Genomic DNA, 20016 nt, shown 5'->3' with positions numbered 1-20016 from the left:
CTCTGCAACGCTGGGAGACCTAAGGCAGGGAATCTGGAGGACACACGCTCCGCTTTTTAGCGGTCGGTAAGCCACACCGGTCACCCGGTGCTGGTCCCCTTAGGGTGCCGGAATAGATACTATATATTTATATATTTCTGTTCGGTCGGGCTGTATACCCTTTCCCATATACCCTCAGTGATCACTCTCCTAGGAGACAACAGCATGTCGTCCAGAAGGAGCAAGGGTGCCAAGGCACAGGGTTATTTTGCGACCTGTACCTCTTGTGCGGCTAAGTTACCTGCGGGTTCCACCTACCCTCACTGTGAGCAATGCTCAACCCCTGTTTTGCTTGCTCAGCCGGAGCCTCGGTCACTAGTGGGCCCCTCGGCTCAGGTAGACCCCCCTGCTCCCCCTGTCCAGGCGGCAGGGACAGAGTTTGCCGTTTGTGCTGAAAAACTCTCTGAGTCACTCTCACAATCCATGGCTCAGTCTATGGACAAATGGTCTGCCAAGCTGCTTGAAGCTTTGCAGTCCAGACCGGTCCTTACACAGGCCCCGGGCCCTGTTGGATCGTCGCCTCCAGGCCCCTCTCTGTCCGCGCCGCAGCGCGTTCCCAGGGGGGGCCCTAGGTCTCATGTGGAGGACTCCTGCCCGGACCACAGTCCCAGACCGGCTAAGCGGGCCCGCTGGGAATCTTCCTTGACTTCTTCACGCTGCTCGGGTTCCCAGCTTGAGGACTCTCTGGAGGACGAGGCGGACGTCGCAGCTCAGGGCTCTGACCCTGACGTTGCTCTCAATCTTGATACACCTGAAGGGGACGCCATAGTAAATGACCTTATCTCGTCCATCAACCAGGTGTTAGATATATCTCCCCCGCCGCCACCTGTAGAGGAGTCGACTTCTCAGCAGGAGAAACACCAGTTTCGGTTCCCTAAACGTACACGGAGTGCGTTTTTCGATCACTCTAACTTCAGAGATGCTGTCCAGAAGCCCAGAGCGGTTCCGGACAAGCGCTTTACTAAGCGCCTTACTGACACACGTTACCCCTTCCCCTCTGACGTAGTTAAGGGTTGGGCTCAATGTCCCAAGGTGGATCCCCCAGTCTCTAGATTGGCGGCTAGATCTGTGGTATCGGTTGCAGATGGCTCATCGCTAAAGGATGCCACTGACAGGCAGATAGAGCTCCTGGTGAAATCCATCTATGAAGCCACGGGCGCGTCTTTTGCCCTGGCTTTTGCAGCCGTGTGGGCACTCCAAGCTATCTCAGCTTGTCTGCTAGCCGTACAGCGGTGGCATCCGCTAACTCTGTGGCAGTCCGCAGGGCCATGTGGCTGCGTGAATGTAAGGCAGACTCGGCTTCCAAGAGGTTCTTAACCGGTTTGCCGTTTTCTGGCGACCGCTTGTTTGGCGAACGATTGGATGAGATTATTAAGGAACCCAAGGGAAAGGACTCCTCCTTACCCCAGTCCAAACCGAAAAGACCTCAGCAACGGAAAATACAATCGAGGTTTCGGTCCTTTCGTCCCTCCGCCAAACCTCAATCCTCTTCGTCCAGCAGGCCGGAGAAAGGCCAGAGGAACTCCTATGCGTTGCGGGCTAAGCCACGCCCCCAAAAACCCGCCGGAGGCAATGCCTCCAAGGCGGCCTCTTCATGACTCTCGGCATCCCCGAACCGCATCCTCGGTCGGTGGCAGGCTCTCCCGCTTTTGCGACGCCTGGTGGCCACATGTTCAAGACCGATGGGTGAGAGACATTCTGTCTCACGGTTACAGGATAGAGTTCAGCTCTCGTCCCCCGACTCGTTTCTTCAGAACCTCTCCGGCCCCCGAGCGATCCGATGCACTTTTTCAGGCGGTGAACGCTCTGAAGACAGAAGGAGTTGTGATCCCTGTTCCCCCCCAGGAACATGGTCGCGGCTTTTACTCCAACTTGTTTGTGGTGCCAAAGAAGGACGGCTCGTTCCGTCCCGTTCTGGACCTCAAACTGCTCAACAGACATGTGAGCACCAGACGGTTTCGGATGGAATCTCTCCGCTCGGTCATCGCTTCGATGTCACAAGGAGACTTCCTAGCATCGATCGACATCAAGGATGCTTATCTCCATGTGCCGATCGCATCCGAACATCAACGCTTTTTGCGTTTCGCCATCGGGGACGAACACCTTCAGTTCGTGGCATTGCCTTTCGGCCTGGCGACAGCCCCACGGGTGTTCACCAAGGTCATGGCATCTGTTGTGGCGGTCCTACACTCTCAGGGCCACTCGGTGATTCCCTACTTCGACGATCTTCTGGTCAGGGCACCCTCTCAGATGGCGTGTCAAAACAGCCTTTCCGTCGCTCTGGCGACTCTCCAGCAGTTCGGGTGGATCATCAACTTCCCAAAATCCAAGTTGACACCGACCCAATCACTGACGTACCTTGGGATGGAGTTTCATACTCAGTCAGCGGTAGTCATGCTACCGCTGGACAAACAGCTTTCGCTGCAGGCAGGGGTGCAATCTCTTCTTCGGGGTCAGTCACACCCCTTGAGACGCCTCATGCACTTCCTGGGGAAGATGGTGGCAGCGATGGAGGCAGTGCCCTTCGCGCAATTCCATCTGCGGCCACTCCAGTGGGACATTCTCCGCAAATGGGACAGGAGGTCGACTTCCCTCGACAGGAACGTCTCTCTTTCCCTTGCAACCAAGACGTAACTTCAGTGGTGGCTCCTTCCCAACTCTCTGTCGCAGGGAAAATCCTTCCTACCCCCAGCCTGGGCTGTGGTCACCACGGACGCGAGCCTGTCAGGGTGGGGGGCGGTTTTTCTCCACCACAGGGCTCAGGGAACCTGGACTCCGATAGAGTCATCCCTTCAGATCAATATTCTGGAGATAAGGGCAGTGTATCTAGCCCTATTGGCCTTTCATCGGTGGCTGGAGGGCAGGCAGATCCGGATCCAGTCGGACAACGCCACTGCCGTCGCATACATCAACCACCAAGGCGGCACTCGCAGTCATCAAGCCTTCCAGGAAGTCCGACGGATTCTGCAGTGGGTGGAAGCCACAGCTTCCACCATCTCCGCAGTTCACATCCCGGGTGTAGAAAACTGGGAAGCAGATTTTCTCAGTCGTCAGGGCATGGACGCGGGGGAATGGTCTCTTCACCCAGACGTGTTTCGAGAGATCTGTCGCCGCTGGGGAACGCCGGACGTCGATCTCATGGTGTCAAGGCACAACGACAAAGTCCCGGCATTCATGGCCCGGTCTCAAGATCACAGAGCTCTGGCGGCGGACGCATTAGTTCAGGATTGGTCGCAGTTTCGACTGCCTTATGTATTTCCTCCTCTGGCGATGCTGCCCAGAGTGCTGCGCAAAATCAGGTCCGACTGTCGTCGCGCGATTCTCGTCGCTCCAGATTGGCCGAGGCGGTCGTGGTACCCGGATCTGTGGCATCTCACGGTGGGTCAACCGTGGGTGCTCCCAGACCGCCCAGACTTGCTGTCACAAGGGCCATTTTTCCACCTGAATTCTGTGGCCCTCAACCTGACTGTGTGGCCATTGAGTCCTGGCTCCTAGCGTCCTCAGGGTTATCTCAAGATGTCATTGCCACCATGAGACAGGCCAGGAAACCAACGTCCGCCAAGATCTATCACAGGTCTTGGAGGATCTTCCTATCCTGGTGCTCTGATAAGGGTTTTACTCCCTGGCCTTTTGCCTTACCCACTTTTCTTTCATTCCTTCAATCCGGAATGGACAAGGGTTGTCTCTCGGCTCTCTCAAGGGACAAGTATCGGCGCTATCCGTATTTTTTCAAAAGCGTCTAGCCAGGCTTCCGCAGGTCCGCACGTTCCTGCAGGGAGTTTGCCACATAGTCCCACCTTACAAGCGTCCGCTGGAACCCTGGGACCTTAACAGGGTGCTAACGGCTCTTCAGAAACCACCTTTCGAGCCGCTGCGGGATGTCTCTTTATCACGTCTTTCGCAGAAGGTGGCATTTCTAGTGGCAGTTACATCGCTCCGTAGAGTGTCGGAGCTGGCAGCGCTGTCATGCAAAGCCCCCTTCCTGGTTTTTCACCAGGATAAGGTGGTTCTGCGTCCTGTTCCGGAATTTCTCCCTAAGGTGGTATCTCCTTTTCATCTCAAACAGGATATCTCCTTACCTTCATTTTGCCCTAATCCAATTCACCAATGTGAAAAGGATTTGCACTCATTAGATGTGGTGAGAGCACTCCGGCTCTACGTGTCTCGCACGGCGCCCCTGTGCCGTTCAGATGCGCTCTTTGTCCTTGTCGCTGGCCAGCGTAAGGGTTCGCAGGCTTCCAAGTCAACCTTGGCTCGGTGGATCAAGGAACCGATTCTTGAAGCCTACCGTTCTTCTGGGCTTCCGCTTCCTTTGGGGCTGAAAGCCCATTCTACCAGAGCCGTGGGTGCGTCCTGGGCATTGCGGCACCGGGCTACGGCTCAGCAGGTAGCTACCTGGTCTAGTCTGCACACTTTCACGAAACACTATCAGGTGCATACCTATGCTTCGGCAGACGCCAGTCTAGGTAGGCGAGTCCTTCAGGCGGCGGTTGCCCACCTGTAAGAGGGGGTCGTTTTCGGCTCTTTTTATCGAGGTATTCTTTTACCCACCCAGGGACTGCTTTTGGACGTCCCAATTGTCTGGGTCTCCCAATGGAGCGGCAAAGAAGAAGGGAATTTTGTTTACTTACCATAAATTCCTTTTCTTCTAGCTCCTATTGGGAGACCCAGCACCCGCCCCTGTTCCCTTCGGGCTGTTTGTTCTTTTGTGTACACATGTTGTTCATGTTGAATGGTTCTTTTGGTTCATGGTTTTCAGTTCTCCGAACATCCTTCGGATTGAATTTACCTTAGACCAATTTATAAGTTTCCTCCTTCGTGCTTTTGCACCAAAACTGAGGAGCCCGTGATGCACGGGAGGGTGTATAGGCAGAGGGGAGGGGTTACACTTTTTAAAGTGTAATACTTTGTGTGGCCTCCGGAGGCAGAAGCTATACACCCAATTGTCTGGGTCTCCCAATAGGAGCTAGAAGAAAAGGAATTTACGGTAAGTAAACAAAATTCCCTTCTTTCTTACAGCCAAAAGACATGTGGGAGACTTCTGAAATGTATGGAGGAAGGTGCTGCTGTTAGAGGAGACCAAAAGTGAACTTTTTTGGCCACCAACGTAAATGCTCTGTTTGGGGCCAAACCAGCAGTTCATCAATTCAAGAACACCATCCCCGCAGTGAAACATGGTGGTGGTAGCATCATGCCGTGGGGATGTGTGGCGCCCTGGACAAGCCAGGCCGTCACAGGTACTACACCAACACACCCCACACCCCGGCTAGGCACACCTAAGTCAAACACAAATCCTTGTTGCCTTCCTCCAGGGGCTGATGTCCACACCAGGGGGTGGGCCAGGCGGTTGGTCCCGCCCACCGAGGAGTTCACAGTCCTGGAGGCGGGAAAAGGCAGGCAGATTAAGTTTGGAGAGTGAAGTGGAAGTAGAGGAGTCTGACCATATCCGGGTGCGTGGCCCGGGCACATACAGCAAGGTTGGCAGACGGTGGTGACCGTCAGCAGGAAAGGCTGATTGAAGTGAACTGTAAGGACCGGGGACGGGCGGTGGCCCGCCGGTACCGGACCGGGGAGTGAAGAGAAGCCAGCACCATTCGGCAGGGCCTACGGACCCCGACCAGGCTAGGAGTCGCCGTAAAACCGGTCAAATCCGTTAGCGAAGGGAACCTCCGGGGTTTCCCAGCAGCCAAGACCCGATTGAAGGCAACAGCTCACACCGTAAAGGGAAACACAGTCACCGCCAAGGCTACAGTTCCCAGGGCCAGAGCCTGCGGGCAAAAGGGGCTCCCTCAGCATCCATCCAAGCTGGGGAGCGGGTTACCGGTGGGAAGCCATTGGAACCGTAAACACAACACAGGTACAGGGAAAGGCAATCACCATCAACCTACCGGGAGAAGAACAACCGCAGCCGTCTGTGAGACCCGTCCATCCAGCCATTTGTTTGACCAGAGACTCTGTGTGGATTACTGGCTGAGTGAGTACCACCGTGCCGTGCGGCACAGCGCTGCCCCCGCGACCCTGCACCTCACCAGGCCCCGTCACCCGCCTGTCATCCCTCCCCTCACCGGGCCCCGGGACAACCAACCCCCCTACCCACGGAGGGGAGAACCAACATCCAAGCTGCTCCCTGTCATCGCTCCCGGGATCCCCGTCCAGAGCAGCGGTGGTGTCACAACCTCACCACAACTGTGGGTGGCGTCACGGACAATATCCCCAAACCACACACCAACCCCCCTTTCACTCACGGGCGAGGAACTCCGCTCGAGTCCCCGGGATCCGGCCCACCGTTCGAGCCACCACTGAGCAGCAGCAGCAGCAGCCGGACCCGAGCAGTGGGTGAGCGCAGCGTCCCCTCCTCCGCCCGCGACAACTTGGCGTCACGAATAGGATCTTACCGCTCTGCCATCTGGTAGAGGTGCGCCTTGTGACCGCCGGAGGTGTCCGGCTGAAAATTTGGAGAAGCCGCCATTTTGGGCATGAAAAGTCCCCGCTCGAGCGTCTTCCCGAGTAGTGGAGGCGCGAAAGCTGAAACCCCGCCCCTGTAGAGGAGGAGCCGGAAAAAGACTAAGGGGGACGGATGGCGTCTGGCCGCATGTAAGCCGCGGCTATAGAAGCAGGGACGCCGGGACTCTGCAATGTTGTGGTTCCTGGAAAATACCGCTACCAACATGTCCGCCCCGCGCAGCTACGCAGAGGTTACGGAGCCGGTGCCCGGGACAACGGCGTGGCTCAGGGCCCGAACGGCGGGGATCTGCCGGCGCTACCGTAGTCAGATATGTCTGCTGATGGAGCAGTGGACCGCGGAGGTGGAAGAGGTAGCTGCGGTCGCCCGGGTATACGGAATGGAGACCATGATGGAGGAGCTGGTGAGTGACCCACGCCCCTGTGTCCCCGAGGGACCGTCCGTTGCGGCTGAGGGACCCGGTCTGCCTCTGGCCCCCATGCTACCTCCGTCTTCCCTGCCCGTGCACCCTGCTGCTGCTGGTCCGTCTGGCGTGCACCCCCTCGTGACGGTGGCTGAAGGAGTGGTGAGCCTGGAGACTGCGGCAGCTGGCGGCAATCCGCCTGGCGCAGGGACAGATGATAGTGACTCCGGACCTGACACAGAGCCTGTTTCAGAGGAGGACGAGGGAGTCGTCGCCCTGTATGGCGCGGAGGCCACTTACATCCCCCGGAGCGGGAATAATGGATACCGGGCGGCCCTCAGTCCACTATACCATCACACGACCCACTCTACCCTCACCTACTGTATCCTCACCCATCCCCTGTAGATTGTGAGCCCTCGTGGGCAGTGTCCTCTCTCCTCCTGTATCCTCATCCATCCCTGTAGGCTGTGAGCCCTCCTGGGCAGGGTCCTCTCTCCTCCTGTATCTTCACCCATCCCTGTAGACTGTGAGCCCTCGTGGGCAGGGACCTCTCTCCTCCTGTATCCTCATCCATCCCTGTAGGCTGTGAGCCCTCGTGGGCAGTGTCCTCTCTCCTCCTGTATCTTCACCCATCCCTGTAGACTGTGAGCCCTCGTGGGCAGGGTCCTCTCTCCTCCTGTATCCTCATCCATCCCTGTAGGCTGTGAGCCCTCATGGGCAGGGTCCTCTCTCCGCCTGTCTCCTCACCCATCCCTGTAGGCTGTGAGTCCTCAGGGGCAGGATTATTGTACTTGACCCTATTATGTGTACTCCTTTTCACATGTAAAGTGACATGGAATAAATGGTGCAATAATAATTATTAATAATAATAAATAATAATAATAAAGTTGTAGACATGTTCATTACATTGACTACATACTGGTGTCTTCTCTCCTGGATTGTAAACCATGCCTACATTGCTGAGTGCTCCTGGCTGATTATTTACACATTGTTTTGTACCCCCTTTTTTTAGGTCAGGAGATATCAGAGATCTGCACACCCTGGAATAAAGTATCGAAATGTAAGAATTGTAGGGAAAACCGCTTCAACGAGAAGAATGCCAGAGAAGGCTGTAAGCTCTGCACATTCTGTAACAAAGGTATGTGCCAGGGAGATGCCAGCCCTTCCTCTATAGGGGATAGTTCGTGACAAAGGTTAGGGTCCCAAACTCAAAATCCAGCCATTATGAGGAATATCTCCTGCCCTGAGGGAAGCATTGCGGTCAGATATGAAACTCTTTCCCACTTGTATGGACATTTCTAGAGAAGATACCGGCAGCTTACTCCAGTTACATCAGCCATTGGGGGCTACACTTGGAAAAAGGGGACATGCACATTAGATAATATAGCAAGATCGTGATTTTAGTGTTTTCTGATTTCACAGATGAAGGAAGCATTGAGAAAAAGCCATGCACGAAAAGCTCCGATGCCGTATGTGAATGTCCTGAAGGAAGTACAGCAAGAAACAAGCGCAACACCGCCTGTCTATGTGACAAGGGAAAAGAGATTGTGAATAACAGTATGTGGTGTGCATGGTCATTTATACATATATTTAAGGGGTACTATTAAACAGGAGAATTTAGATGAGCTGTGCCCTGGTCCTGCCTCCCGTCCGAACCTACGCGGCAGCTGGTCTTCTATTCTGTACTTGGCATCCATGGCACCTCTTCTAAGCCCCACATATCATCACAGTGTGCCATGGCAGTACTGTCGGAGGTGCCCAGGATGCCCGTCTGCAGCACAGCACTTTAGATAGTGGTCAGTTCAGCTTCTCTAAATTGATATGTGCCCCTAAGGGCACGCATGTAACACAATGAGAGCTGTCTTCTGCTTTTCACTGACTGATAGTTGAAGGTGGAGAAACTTTCCCCCCCCTCATCAGTGAGAAAAACTGATAGAACTGATGTCTGAATGACGCCTTAGTTTTGGGTATACTACAGAAACCTTACAAAAAAATTTTTTGTGTGGAGGTATGGCTTATTGGATACTGTGAGGCATATATGACGATAAGTGGAAAGAGGAATCTGACGTGTATGGGCATGTACCAAGATGGTAGAAAGAAGTGTGCACCCTGGATTACAATGCGCAAGTACTCTAGTTGTCAGACAAGGTACCTAGTCACTAGGATTTATTAGGTGAATGGGTACATAAATATATACCCATATGCCCATACACATCAGATTCCTCTTTCCACTTATAGTGTGTTTATACATGATATATATATATATATATATATATATATATATATATATATATATATAAGAAGAAAGGAGGTGGCACTCACGAGTAGAAATATAAAAATATTCGTTAATTCTTTAAATAAAATAGACATCAAAAAGCACAGAGGGATGCAGGGGGCGTCAGAGATGACGGCGGCCTTTTCGCACTCACGGGCGCTTCGTGTATGTATATATATATATATCCATATATATATATATAAGTATATATATATACATATATATATATATATATATATATATATTACAGACCAAAAGTTTGTACACACCTCATGCAAAGTTTTCTTTATTTTCAGGACTCTGAAAATTGTAGCTTCACATTGAAGGCATCAAAACTATGAATTATTTAACACATGTGGAATGAAATACTTAAAAAGTGTGAAACAACTGAAAATATGTCTTATATTCTAGGTTCTTCAAAGTAGTCACCTTTTGCTTTGATTACTGCTTTGCACGCTCTTGGTATTCTCTTGATGAGCTTCAAGAGGTAGTCACCAGAAATGGTTTTCCAACAGTCTTGAAGGAGTTCCCAGAGATGCTTAGCACTTGTTGGCCCTTTTGCTGTCACTCTGCGGTCCAGCTCACCCCACACCATCTCGATTGGGTTCAGGTCTAGTGACTGTGGAGGCCAGGTCATCTGGCGTAGCACCCCATCACTCTCCTTCTTAGTCAAATAGCCCTTACACAGCCTGGAGGTGTGTTTGGGGTCATTGTCCTGTTGAAAAATAAATTATGGTCCAACTAAACACAAACCGGATGGAATAGCACGCCACTGCAAGATAATGTGGTAGCCATGCTGGTTCTGTATGCCTTCAATTTTGAATAAATCCCCAACAGTGTCACCAGCAAAGCACCCCCCACACCATCACACCTCCTCCTCCATGCTTCACGGTGGGAACCAGCCATGTAGAGTCCATCCGTTCACCTTTTCTACAAAGACACGGTGGTTGGATCCAACGATCTCAAACTTGGACTCATCAGACCAAAGCACAGATTTCCACTGGTCTAATGTCCATTTTTTGTGTTCTTTAGCCCAAACAAGTCTCTTCTGCTTGTTGCCTGTCCTTAGCAGGGGTTTCCTAGCAGCTATTTTACCATGAGGGCCTGCTGCACAAAGTCTCCTCTTAATAGTTGTTCTAAAGATGAGAAGGTGTGTCCAAACTTTTGGTCTGTACTGTATGTATATATATATTATATATATATATATATATAATATTTACACACTATATATATATATATATATATATATATATATATATATATATTATGTACACACTATATATTATATATATACACATATATATATATAGTGTGTGTATGTATGTATGTATATATATATATATATATATATATATACCGTATATATAATATATATATATATATATATATATATATATATATATAAAAAACTCTGCAATAGAAGAAGAAAGGAGGTGGCACTCCCGAGTAAAATTCTTCGTTTATTCTTTAAATAAAATAGACATCAAAAAGCACAGGGAGATGCGGGGGGCATCAGAGATGATGGTGGCCTTTTCGCACTCACGAGCGCTTCATGTGTATATATATATATATACACAACTGATTGTCAGCTCTTGGTCATACTTCTGTGAATCATAAGAACCCTATTAATCTTCTTCTTTTAGAATGTCAGCCCTGCCTGCCTGGATATTTTTCAAGTAAAGAAAATAGCTTCTGTCAGTCATGGACAAAGTAAGTATTTAATTAAAAAATAAAAAAAAATGTTGCCTGTCCTTTTTATTGAAAAGTGTCCTTTGTTTTCTAAAACCAACTACTGGGATCCTATTGGTAGTGGTTTCATTGTAGAAAGGAAGTCTTTTTGTCATAACAAATGCATGATAGAGAAGGCCAGCTGCCACGAGGGCTCCGGCTTTATCTGCCCCAATTGGGTCCCTGTATATCATTATATGTCATTGAATCATAATACAGATGGAGCCATTAGAGGGGCTGGTACAACGTGTTTCTGTCCACCATGGCTCATGAATTCCATTTCCCGCTCTTTCTTCTTTCCCTATCCTATATAATCTGTATTCATGATTTTTTCTCTGCACCTTTTTTTCCCCCTTCAGCTGCAGTGCTTTGGGCCAAAACGTTTTAGAGCCAGGATCAGCCATGACGGACGTGAAATGTTCCAAATCCAGCAATGTGGTTGTTACAGTTCCTACCACGTCTATGAAACCAACTTCTTCCAGCAGCAGAAGAAAAGTATCCAGTCTTCCGAATGTCACTACTTCTAACCATATCTCGATCGTTAACCCAACCACAACTGGCAAGCCATTGAACTGGGGTAAGCAGGGACATAGCTATGGGAAAGGGGGCAACCGGGACCTTTACCTGGAGTATTTAGATACAGAATGAGGGCATTGTACTTCACCACTGTGTGACGGAGAGCCTAGCTAAAGTCACTTAAAGGGGTACTCTCGAGTTCAGGAATGATCCCCTATCCTATCTTCGTCGGTCCCATTAAGAATCAATTCGTAAGATCACCGCTCCGTTGAAGAGCCCAGTTTTTGGCATCCATGGGGTCCCAGTTACTGCATCTGCAGTGATCAGGATGTTATCCCCTATCCTAACTTGAGAATACCCCTTTAATAAGGTCTTTTTTTACTCTATAACTTTAGCAGATCTCTGCATTTTCTGCTAGTATCCAGCAAGTCTCAATTTCCATACAGGGGATTCGAAGAAAATCATGTTAGAATAGAGAACATAAACCTTCATATGTTCCTGGTCAGGCTAAAATAAAAAAATTCTGGGGTTTTCTGCAGATGTGTTTTTTTTTTGTTTTTTTGTTTTTTTTATTTCAAAGTGGAAAATCCTCGCCCGTCTTTCCATTTTTGCATTGACATAACATAAGAATGATGTATCATTTTCACTATAGCAAAACTCCAAATGATCGCGTAGTTGTTATAAAAGATAATACATGTATGACGTCTCCCATTGATGCATCATAAATGTTCATAAATGGAAAAAAAAAACCCTAAAGAGGAAGAAGGAGGAGGGGGAGAAATCGGAACAAAGCATTCAGCCTGTGGTGAGACTTGGTGTCAGATGGGATTGTGTTTCCTCTTCAGCAGCTTCTCTTTGCATCTCGTCTCTACTTTTGCATATATCATATTGTAAGATATGAGATACACGGGAATACTGGTGTTTTTTGGAGGAAACTCCGACACATAGTAGATGTGGTTTGGTGGATTTTAAGTTCATAAGTGGTGCAGACTTGTCTGACCACCCCTTTAAACCCAATGTGTGCAGCCAACCTCTAAATATTAGGGCTTAAGTATATAGCATGGCTACGACCGTGAACCATACGGCTCCCTGGTATGGTGCCGGACGCCTTCATATGCTGCTGTACAGGCTCCGTCTTGTGCCGTGTACAGAGATTTTCTTCTGAAGTAATACCGCACTGACGTTATCCTTCTGAACGTGCTGCACTGATCATGATAAATCTTAAGAAAAAAAAGTCGGAGTCCGTCGCATGGAGGCAGAGGGGGATCCCTACTACCCCTCTAGTTTTCTATGGCTATGGGCACGAGACCAGAGGCCCCATTCATTGCATTTGCGCCTATTTTTGCAGTTTTAAGCCCTTCACGACCAAGGACGTATATATACATCCTTTGCCATGTTTGTCCTTTTAAGGCATGTTTCACACGTCAGTGGAAAACACAGATGTTTTTCACTGACGTGTTAAAAACGCATATGTCCCTCGGTGTGCCGGGATTCACGGCACACTTGTGTTTTCCATGTGATATCCGTGATAACACATGGAGATAAATTCACCTATCCCCGCTCCTCTTGTCCGTGGTGCTGAAGTCTCTCGGATGCAGTGTCCGGCGGCTGCTGTGTCTCTCACAACTGCAGCTACTTCCGGGTCGGCTGTGCAGTGCATAAATGCATATTCATGAGAACAATTAGCCAGCCAGGAAGCATAAGAAAGCAGCGGCCGGAGACAGCGTTGCTGGAGACAGGGGAGTTTAAAAAGCTTTTTTTATTTTCAATGTACGTGTTTCATGGATCACACCATAGTGTGGTCTGTGGGACATCAGTGGTACGAGAAAAAACGTACATGCCTCCGTGCGGAAATCACGGACATGTGTGTCTGCCGCACAGGAGACACGGTCAGTGAAAAATCACTGATGTGTGCGCAGACCCATTGAGTTTAATGGGTTTGCGTATGTCCGTGATTCTGGTATGTATAAAAACTGTCACATACATACCAGAATCACTGACGTGTGAAACAGGCCTAATGCGGCCTCGCACGATGAGCCCACATTATTCCCTAGACGTGTCTGCTGATTTAATCAGCAGACATGTGCACCTAACAGGAGTGGGTGGATCTCTGATTCATTCGTGCCTGTTAACCTTTTAGATCGTGCTGTAAAACACTGACAGCGCGATGTAAGGCACTGCGGCGGGGATCACGTTGTTCACCACTGCCATTGGCGCTCCCGTGATGCGATCACGGGGCACTAATGGGTTGCAGTGACAGCCGGGGGGGGTCAAATGATGACCCCTGTCGCTGTCATAACTCGCTTCCTGTGAATGCCGGCAGACCGCCGGCACACACAGGAGAACAGCATTTCTGCTGACCATTTTTATTCATTTCACTAGTCCCCTTACGAGACTTTATGCCTGCACTGTCTGATCGCTTCTCCTATACAGCGCAATGCTTCAGCATCATTCTGTACAGGAGAAGCGATCAGACAATGCAGGCATAAAGTCCACTAGGGGGTCTAGTAAAAAAAATAAAAATGATACAAAATGAAAAAAAACAAAAGTTCAAATCACCCCCATTTTGCCCCATTGAAAATAAAACAAAAAAAAACCAAACATATTTGGTATCGCCGCATTCAGAAATGCTTGATCTATGAAAATATAAAATCAGTAAATCTTATCGGCAAAGGGCATAGCGAGAAAAAAAAATTAAAAAGCCAGAATAACTTGTTTTTGGTCACTGTAACATTGCAATAAAATGCAATAACAGGCAATCAAAACATCGCACCTAGACAAAAATGGTATAATTAAAAACGTCAGCTCAAGACACAAAAATAAGTTGCTATTAAGCCCCAGATCCCGAAATATGAGAACGCTACAGGTCTTGAAAAATGTCTCCAAAAGCGTAATTTGTTTTGTTTTTTTTATACAATTTTCTGAATTTTTTTTTCTTTACCATATGTACACCTATATACCTATATATACATTTGGTCCTCTCTCCTCTTATACCAGTCTGTTATGTACTGTTAATGATTGTTGTATGTATACCCTCTTTCTTTGTCGCTCCATTGGGAGACCCAGACAATTGGGTGTATTGCTTCTGCCTCCGGAGGCCACACAAAGTATTACACTTTAAAAAGTGTAACCCCTCCCCTCTGCCTATACACCCTCCCGTGCATCACGGGCTCCTCAGTTTTATGCTTTGTGTGGAAGGAGGCACACATCCACTCATGCATTCTCATTTTAGTTATATCGGTTGGAAGAAAAGTGGGCCCCCACGGGGCCCCCGGCATGTTCCCTTCTCACCCCACTACGTCGGCGGTGCTGTTAAGGTTGAGGTACCCATTGTGGGTACAAAGGCCGGAGCCTCATGCCGTCTCCTTCACCATCCCTTAGCGGCTCTGGGAGAAGTGGGATCCTGAGCGGTCATCCATTCACTGGGACCGTGCTCCCTCCGCAGCCCCTGTGGGAATCTGCCGGACAGGAGTCTATTCATCCTCAGGGACCGGGCCCTGCATCTCTAAGGTACTCTGTGTCCCCATGGGGGCTGTGCATGGAGCGCCTTCATCCCGGACGCTGCAGCAGCTGCTGATTTGTGAAGACCGGCGGACTTCCGCGCCGACCGCGCCTGTTTGTCGGCCGCGGTCTTAAATTTAGTCCCCGGATTCATTGCGGCCTAGTAGAAAAACTCCCGCCCCCGGGCCTGTCTGTCAGGGGTAAGGGCGGGACTGCCGACCTGATGTCGGATGTGAGGGCCGGAGCATCCTGTATGTTTCTTCCCCCCTCACTGATCACTGTGGGGACCCCAGATTCCCGCACTTTTCTAGCGCCGCCCACGGCTCCACTCCTCCCCAGAGAGCTCCGGCAGCCATTTCTTCGGCGCTCCATTGGGAGACCCAGACGATTGGGTGTATAGCTACTGCCTCCGGAGGCCACACAAAGCATTACACTAAAAAGTGTAAGGCCCCTCCCCTTCTGGCTATACACCCCCAGTGGGATCACTGGCTCACCAGTTTTTCTGCTTTGTGCGAAGGAGGTCAGACATCCACGCATAGCTCCACTGTTTAGTCAGCAGTAGCTGCTGACTATATCGGATGGAAGAAAAGAGGGCCCATATAGGGCCCCCAGCATGCTCCCTTCTCACCCCGCTTGTGGTTTGTAAGGTTGAGGTACCTATTGCTGGTACGGCGGCTGGAGCCCACATGCTGTTTTCCTTCCACATCCCCCTGAGGGGCTCTGAGGAAGTGGGATCTTACCGGCCCCAAAGCCCTGAGGCCGGGCTCCATCCACAGACCCATTGAACCTGCTGGATACGGAGCTGGGTACCGTTCAGGGACATGGCCCTGCACCATTCAGGTTCTCTGTGTCCCCGTACTCACAGGCACAGCACACTCCAGACTTGCTGGGTGTGCTAGTGCGCCGGGGACAGTAAAGGGTTACAGTCACTGCAGCCTAGCTGAGTGACTTTATGTATGGGGAACTACCGCGCCGGACGCTCCGGGAGCGGCGGCGCGGCTGGGACTTGTAGTGCGCCGGGGACTTAGCGCCGACCGCGCTTTTACGGCGGCGGCGCTTATAAATCCAGTCCCCGGCTTTTGCGGCCTAGCTCCGCTTCGTTCCCGCCCCCACCCTGTCAATCAGGGTAGGGGAGAGACGCTGTACAATCAGCAGCGCCGAGGGCTGGAGCCTTATTTACATGCTCCAGCCCTCTCACTGGACACTGTGGGACGCCGGTTTCCCGCTCTGACTTGGGGGCACGCCCACGGCCCGCCCCTACTCACACGAGCTGGAGAAGGACGCCGGCAGCCATTACTGCAATCCGAGCTGAGAGATCGGACTCTGGGCAACCAGGCACAGGACTAGGGCGACCACACACCCGCTTATAGGCGGGCGGTAAGCGGCACCTGAAGTGCTGACCCCATTAAATACCGCAGTTGTCCATTTGTATTTTTATGCATACACTGCATAGGTCGCTATTTTTGGCTATATGCCCTCTTAGATGGCGACACATCAGCAGCAGGAAAGCAGGGGTGCTAAGGCACAGGCTTTCTAGGCTGCTTGTATTGCATGTACTGAAGCGTTCATGTGTAGTTATGCTTGTATGCTATACACTGCACTGTACGGTCGCTAGTCTGGGCTATTTTCGCCTAGAATGACTAGACTACAGCAGCAGAAAAGCAGGGGTGCTGAGGCACAGGTTTTTTCTATGCTGCTTGTATTGCAGGGGTTGCAGTGTTCATTTGTACTTATGCTTGTATGCTATACATTGCACTGTATGGTCGATATTCTGGGCTATATTCCCCTAGATGGCTAGTCTACAGCAGCAGAAAAGCAGGGGTGCCAAGGCACAGGCTTTCTATGCTGCTTGTATTGCATGTGCTGCGGTGTTCATTTGTACTTTATGCTTGTATGCTATACATTGCACTGTACGGTCGCCATTCTTGGCTCTATGTCCTAGATGGCTAGTCGGCAGCAGCATATAAGCAACACAGGCTTTCGATGCTGTTTTTACTGCATGTGATACTGTTCCACGGCACTGAACCCCATTGTGTGCAATGCTCCCCTGGAGCACTTGGTCAGCCGGGGTCTCTACTAGACGTGGCCAAAGGAACCACCTGTCAACCCTGTCCAAGGACAGGGATGGAGTTGCAATGGGATAGAGACTTGCAGTCCGGACAGGCCATGGGCAATCTGGATCAGTGCTCCCTGGCCACCCTCATTGGGAATAAAATCGGTGCTCCGGGGGGGGGTCCCAGGAGGCTCTCTGTATGGTGAGGCAGACGTAGCTCATCAGGACTTTGATCCTGACAACGCTCTCAATCCGGATACACCGGATGGTGACGCCATAAGGAATGATCCTTTAGCGTCCATCAATGGAATGTTGGATCTTTCTCCCTCAGCTCCCCCAGCGGAGGAGTCAGCTTCACAGCAGGAGAAGTCCCATTTCAGTAGCTCAAACGTATATTGAGTATTTTTCTGGCCACGCTGACTTCAGAGAAGCAGTCCAGGAACACCACGCTTACCAGATAAGCGTTTTCTCCAAACGTATTAAGGATACACGTTATCCGTTTCCCCCTGACGTGGTCAAGCGCGGGACCCAGGGTCCAAAGGTGGATTCTCCAATCTCCAGGCTTGCGGCTAGAGCTATAGTTGCAGTGGAGATGGGACTTCACTTAAAGATGCCAGACAGATGGACTCTGGTTGAAATCTGTCTATGAGGCTATCGGCGTGTCGGTTGCTCCGGCATTTACAGCCGTATGGGCACCCTAAGCTTTTCAGCTGTTCTTGCACAGCTGGTCTTGAGCATATGTACATTTGTGCCGCAGGGGCGTCCGTAACCTCGCAATGTCTGCATTGCGACTTACCCTATTAATGCTGTCCTGGAAGGACAGTCGAGGTTTCGGTCCTTCCCAAGCTCGGGCAAGTCCCAATTGTCCTCGTCCAAAAGAGCTGAAAAGCCTCAGAGGGGCTCAGTTTCCGGGGGCTCAATCACGCCCAAGGAAGGCAGCCGGAGGAACCGCTACCAAGGCGGTCTCCTCATGACTCTCAGCTCTCTCATCTCTCCGCATCCGCGGTTGATGGCAGACTCGCTCGCCTTTGGCGACATTTAGCTGCCACAGGTCACAGACCGGTGGGTGAGGGACATTGTGCCCACGTGCACAGGACAGAGTTCTGTTCTCGTCCTCCGACTCGATTCTTCAGAACGTCCCCACCTCCCCACCGAGCCGATGCTCTTCTGCAGGCAGAAGGAGTGGTAATCCCTGTTCCTCTTCAGGAACAAGACACGGTTTTCCTCCAATCTGGTTGTGGTGCCAAAAAAGGATGGCTCTTTCCGTTCCGTTCTGGACCTAAAACTGCTCAACAAGCACGTGGAGGCCAGGCGGTTCCGGATGAAACCCTCCGCTCCGTCATTGCCTCAATGTCTCAAGGATATTTCCTAGCATCAATAGACATCAAAGATGCTTATCTCCACGTGCCGATTGCTACAGAGCACCAATGTTTTCTACGTTTCGTGATGGGAGACGACCATCTTCAGTTCGTAGCTCTGCCATTCGGTCTGGCGACAGCCCCACGGGTGTTCACCAAGGTCATGGCGGCAGTGGTAGCAGTCTTGCACTCACAGGGACACTCTGTGATCCCTTACTTGGACGATCTACTTGTCAAGGCACCCTCTCAAGAGGCATGCCAACTCAGCCTGAATGTTGCGCTGGAGACTCTCCAGACGTTCGGGTGGCTCATCGACTTCTCAAAGTCAAACCTGTCACCGACCCAATCACTAACGTATCTTGGCATGGAGTTTCATACCCTCTCAGCGCTAGTGAAGCTTCCGCTGGACAAGCAGCGGTCACTACAGACTGGGGTGCAGACTCTCCGTCAAGGTCAGTCGCACTCCTTAAGACGCCTCATGCACTTCCTCGGGAAGATGGTGGCGGCAATGGAGGCGGTTCCGTTTGCGCAGTTTCATCTGCGTCCTCTTATTGGGACATTCTCCGCCAATGGGACGGGAAGTCAACATCCCTGAACAGGAAAGTATCCTTTTCACAGAAGGACTCTCTGCAATGGTGGCTTCTTCCCACCTCATTATCACAGGGAAGATCCTTCCTACCACCGTCTTGGGCGGTAGTCACGACAGATGCGAGTCTGTCAGGGTGGGGAGCAGTTTTTCTCCACCACAGGGCTCGGGGTACGTGGACTCAGCAGGAGTCCACCCTTCAGATCCATGTTCTGGAAATCAGAGCGGTGTATCTTGCCCCACTAGCCTTCCAGCAGTGGCTGGAAGGAAAGCAGATCCGAATTCAGTCGGACAACTCCACAGCGGTGGCATACATCAATCACCAAGGAGGGACACGCAGTCGACAAGCCTTCCAGGAAGTCTGGCGGATTCTGATGTGGGTGGAAGCCACGGCCTCCACCGTATCCGCAGTTCACATCCCCGGCGTAGAAAACTGGGAAGCAGACTTCCTCAGCCGCCAGGGCATGGACGCAGGGGAATGGTCCCTTCACCCGGACGTGTTTCAGGAAATCTGTAGCCGCTGGGGAAGGCCGGACGTCGACCTAATGGCGTCCAGGCACAACAACAAGGTCCCAACCTTCATAGCACGGTCTCGCGATCACAGAGCTCTGGCGGCAGACGCCTTAGTGCAAGATTGGTCGCAGTTCCGGCTCCCTTATGTGTTTCCACCTCTGGCTCTGTTGCCCAGAGTGCTACGCAAGATCAGATCCGACTGCAGCCGCGTCATACTCGTCGCCCCAGACTGGCCAAGGAGGGCGTGGTATCCGGATCTGTGACATCTCACGGTCGGCCAACCGTCGGCACTACCAGACCGACCAGACTTACTGTCCCAAGGGCCGTTTTTCCATCGGAATTCTGCGGCCCTGAACCTGACTGTGTGGCCATTGAGTCCTGGATCCTAGGGTCTTCAGGATTATCCCAAGGGGTCGTTGCCACCATGAGACAGGCTAGGAAGCCCACGTCCGCTAAGATCTACCACAGAACGTGGAGGATATTCTTATCCTGGTGCTCTGCTCAGGGAGTGTCTCCCTGGCCTTTTGCATTGCCTACCTTTCTTTCTTTCCTGCAATCTGGGTTAGAAAAAGGTTTGTCGC

General features: G+C 51.1%; 1 protein-coding gene across 1 annotated transcript in view; it reads left to right on the top strand.

The window, feature by feature from the left end:
• LOC142256200 (tumor necrosis factor receptor superfamily member 4-like) overlaps window positions 1-20016 on the top strand; it is a 40186-nt gene that overhangs the window by 10227 nt on the left and 9943 nt on the right. The window contains exons 2-5 of the mRNA XM_075327770.1: window positions 7918-8043; window positions 8328-8462; window positions 10824-10890; window positions 11268-11485. Of these exons, the coding sequence (XP_075183885.1) occupies window positions 7918-8043; window positions 8328-8462; window positions 10824-10890; window positions 11268-11485 (546 nt within the window). The remainder of the gene's footprint in view (window positions 1-7917; window positions 8044-8327; window positions 8463-10823; window positions 10891-11267; window positions 11486-20016) is intronic.

This window comes from Anomaloglossus baeobatrachus, chromosome 11 (genome assembly GCF_048569485.1).
Source record: "Anomaloglossus baeobatrachus isolate aAnoBae1 chromosome 11, aAnoBae1.hap1, whole genome shotgun sequence".
Taxonomy (NCBI): Eukaryota; Metazoa; Chordata; class Amphibia; order Anura; family Aromobatidae; genus Anomaloglossus; species Anomaloglossus baeobatrachus.
This window is presented reverse-complemented; position numbering and strand designations above follow the sequence as displayed.